General features: G+C 41.4%; 1 protein-coding gene across 3 annotated transcripts in view; it reads right to left on the bottom strand.

The window, feature by feature from the left end:
• Positions 1-242: 242 nt before the first annotated feature.
• Positions 243-3,033, bottom strand: part of LOC117935760 (peroxidasin) — a 53,858-nt gene continuing 51,067 nt past the window's right edge. For all 3 annotated transcript variants that reach the window (XM_034858207.1, XM_034858206.1, XM_034858205.1), the window contains 4 exons: positions 2,337-2,448; positions 1,955-2,087; positions 1,410-1,523; positions 243-405 (listed from right to left, as the gene is read on the bottom strand). In XM_034858207.1, the coding sequence (XP_034714098.1) occupies positions 262-405; positions 1,410-1,523; positions 1,955-2,087; positions 2,337-2,448 (503 nt within the window). In that variant the 3' untranslated portion in view covers positions 243-261. The remainder of the gene's footprint in view (positions 406-1,409; positions 1,524-1,954; positions 2,088-2,336; positions 2,449-3,033) is intronic.

Below are 3,033 nucleotides of genomic sequence, written 5' to 3' on the forward strand. Positions count from 1 at the left end.
TGGTCGCAAGAGGATTTCAAACCAAGCCTCAGGCTGCTGGCCCTGATGGAGGCAACAATCCATGAATCCAAAATGAAATCACCCCCCCCCAAAAATCACTGAAAAAAGAATACAAAATGAAACAAAACAAAAACTGAAGCTATTGGAGCTAATGGTGGCAGTTGATGGCACACATTCATGAGTCCCATCCTCTCTCTGGATGTCTGTGTGTGACTCTCAGACTTTTAGCCACTAGTGTATTCGTCGGGGGGGTCCTGAGGGTTATTTGTGGCGGGTGTCTGATTTATGCCGCTTCTCAACATCTGCCTGTTCTAGGCACACCGGGCAGCAGGCGCCTTTTAGCTTGACAGGACGTTTGCACTCAGCTGGAGGGCAAGCCTCCACATAGCATGTCACCTGGGTGTCCTGCAGGGTGAGGAGGGGTGGGGGGAGGGGTGCAAAGAAAGGGCAAAAGTTCAGTTATCCTATTAGAGTAGACTGGAGGGAATGTTTGTAATCTGGCCAGCTGCAGAACAGATATCACATAACAGGAGGTACAAAAAAAGCACAAAAACATGAATAGAGCAACTAGAAACTATTATATACAGCAAAACTAAAAACCACGATACTGTATTAACACATTAAAGAAAGACAGATAATGTATGTTCAGAATGTGTCTAAATAAGAAATCCCTTCCCAGATGTACATAATGTGAATATAAAATGTGTGAATGAATGATTTTATTGTGTGGCCATGAGCTGGCCCTGTCATGCGCTTTTGTTTGGCACAGAACAGGAACTGAAAGTTTTGCCTACACCAAGCCTCCAGTAAGGTGCACAACAACAGTGCTGAACAAACCAAGAATGAAGCGTTTTATTTTAGAGCTCCAACATGATGTGTTGAACCAAACTATTTTTTTTTGCAGACAGTCCTTGTCATTGTGCTTCGGCCTGACAAATTTGATTAGATCAGAAAAAAATCTGATTACAGTGAGGTACGGAAGGTGGAAAGAGACAGTTTTGGGGAAGCCAAGGGAAAAGAAAGAAACTGACAGGTGTGTTATCAGATGTGGGGAACAAAAATAATGTATGAGTTGAAAAGATGGCAACAAAAGGTGAAAGAGAGTGAAACAAGGCTGAAGAAGATCAGAGGCAGCTGTGTTTGGTATGGGGCCACCATCACCTCTGCCAGCAGTTTGCATTGAAAAAGTGTCAAAGATGAAGACTGAAAGGCAGACAGAAGTGGCCGGCACACACAAACACTGTGTGGAGACAGTGGTGCCAGGAGGGCGGAATGCCAAGAGGTGCTGGATGAGCTAAAACCCAAGCAGGAGTGCCGACAAAAAAAAAACGTGCAGTCCTGGAAAGCCTCAATGAGAAACATAGATATATGAAAACATTAGTGCATATTGATTTATATTTTGAACATACTCCGCATTCACAAATGGTGCAGGAGTCTTCTTTCCACCGCTCTCCATCGGTGCGCTCACGTCCCTCACTATCAGTGCAGTCAGTCTTGCTCAAACGGGCCTCGAGTCTTTTAATCTGCAAAGATACAAAGACAAACATTTACTCAGAGAAACAGTTGTTTATGGTTACATCAACACTGCCACATGTCTCTTTCCCTCGCAACACACATCTTTAGTCACATATACATGAGAATGTGCATACTACATGAGTACACTATAAACTATCAAGTGAAAGATATTGCCAAATTGAACCAATATACAAATTCCCATGTAAAACACATTCCCTACTATAAATACAACAGTCCAGCACCCCTTTGAAAAACAAACTTTTACTGTAACTCTATTTATCAACGGCTCTGCCTTTAAAAGGTTGCAGCTGACCAGATTTTATAGTCAGTAAGTAGTAGAAAGTAGTTAGTTAGTTAAGTAAGTCAGAATGCTGTGTTCCACTACAGCAGCTTTTTTAAATGGACAGTGCAGACATGCAGCGCATGGAGAGACACTCACCTGCTTTCGTAAACTTGTGATTGTCTTCTGCATGTCGGAGACAAAGTCCTGGAAGTCGTTGATTGAGGGTTCAGTGCTTTTCTTGGAGGTCACAGTAACATTTACAAGACTTTCTACAGCTTGCTCCACTGGGCTGCACAGACAAATGTACAAACATAATAATAGTACAAAGTATATTACATAATTGTAGCCTCTTTAAGACCAAATAAACTACATACACTGTGTAGCATTTATAAACACCCTAAATTCTTGCTTAAAACTCACATCTTAAAGCTTCAGATTCAGAGTAATTATCTTAGTATACAAGTCACATACTGACACCACAGTGTCTCTGTCATTCTTAAGTGAAAGATGAATTCCTAATGTTTTTATGCTGTGTTACCTGTTCTCCTGGATGCTGTTGGCAGGTTTATTTTCTTTGTAGCTGTGCTCAGCTGATCGGCGTCCTCTAAAGTGATAGGACAGGGCGTTGAACTGACCCTTGGTTCTGCAGTCTGTTGGGGCCAAACAAAATAAAAAAACAATCACAGATTTTTTAAATTTAATATCATAAAAAGCAGCAATTAAGAACCTAATGACCACACTGAATGAGGTACATTTTTTTCTTTTATGCACAAACAGAAATACAGCCACCCACCCATGCACATGTATACACAAACAGGAAACCATGGCTGCTGATGCCACTTTCTTTGTGTTTGAAAGTGCTGATCTAAGACTCTGAGGCTTATTGTATTACCATGACTCACTCTCAGGCTGCCATCACTGTACCTAGATCAAAGATAATTAAACACATGCACGCTAAGCAACAAGAGACAGTCCATAATAAATGTGAGGAAGGACAGATTAATGGGATCAAGCCCTGTAGTTAGGAGGGCTTCACCTTTATCTGTAAAAGTTTAAAACCAGCTGCTCAGCCTCAGAGGTCCTTTGATTTACCAGACAAAATACATTTATTTTCTTTAAAAGACAAAGACTATGTAAACACAAAAAGACTTCCTATCTCATGCTGATAGACATCAGAACACACACACACACACACACACACACACACACACACACACACACACACACACACACAC

Source organism: Etheostoma cragini, chromosome 20 (genome assembly GCF_013103735.1).
Source record: "Etheostoma cragini isolate CJK2018 chromosome 20, CSU_Ecrag_1.0, whole genome shotgun sequence".
In the NCBI taxonomy this organism is placed as follows: Eukaryota; Metazoa; Chordata; class Actinopteri; order Perciformes; family Percidae; genus Etheostoma; species Etheostoma cragini.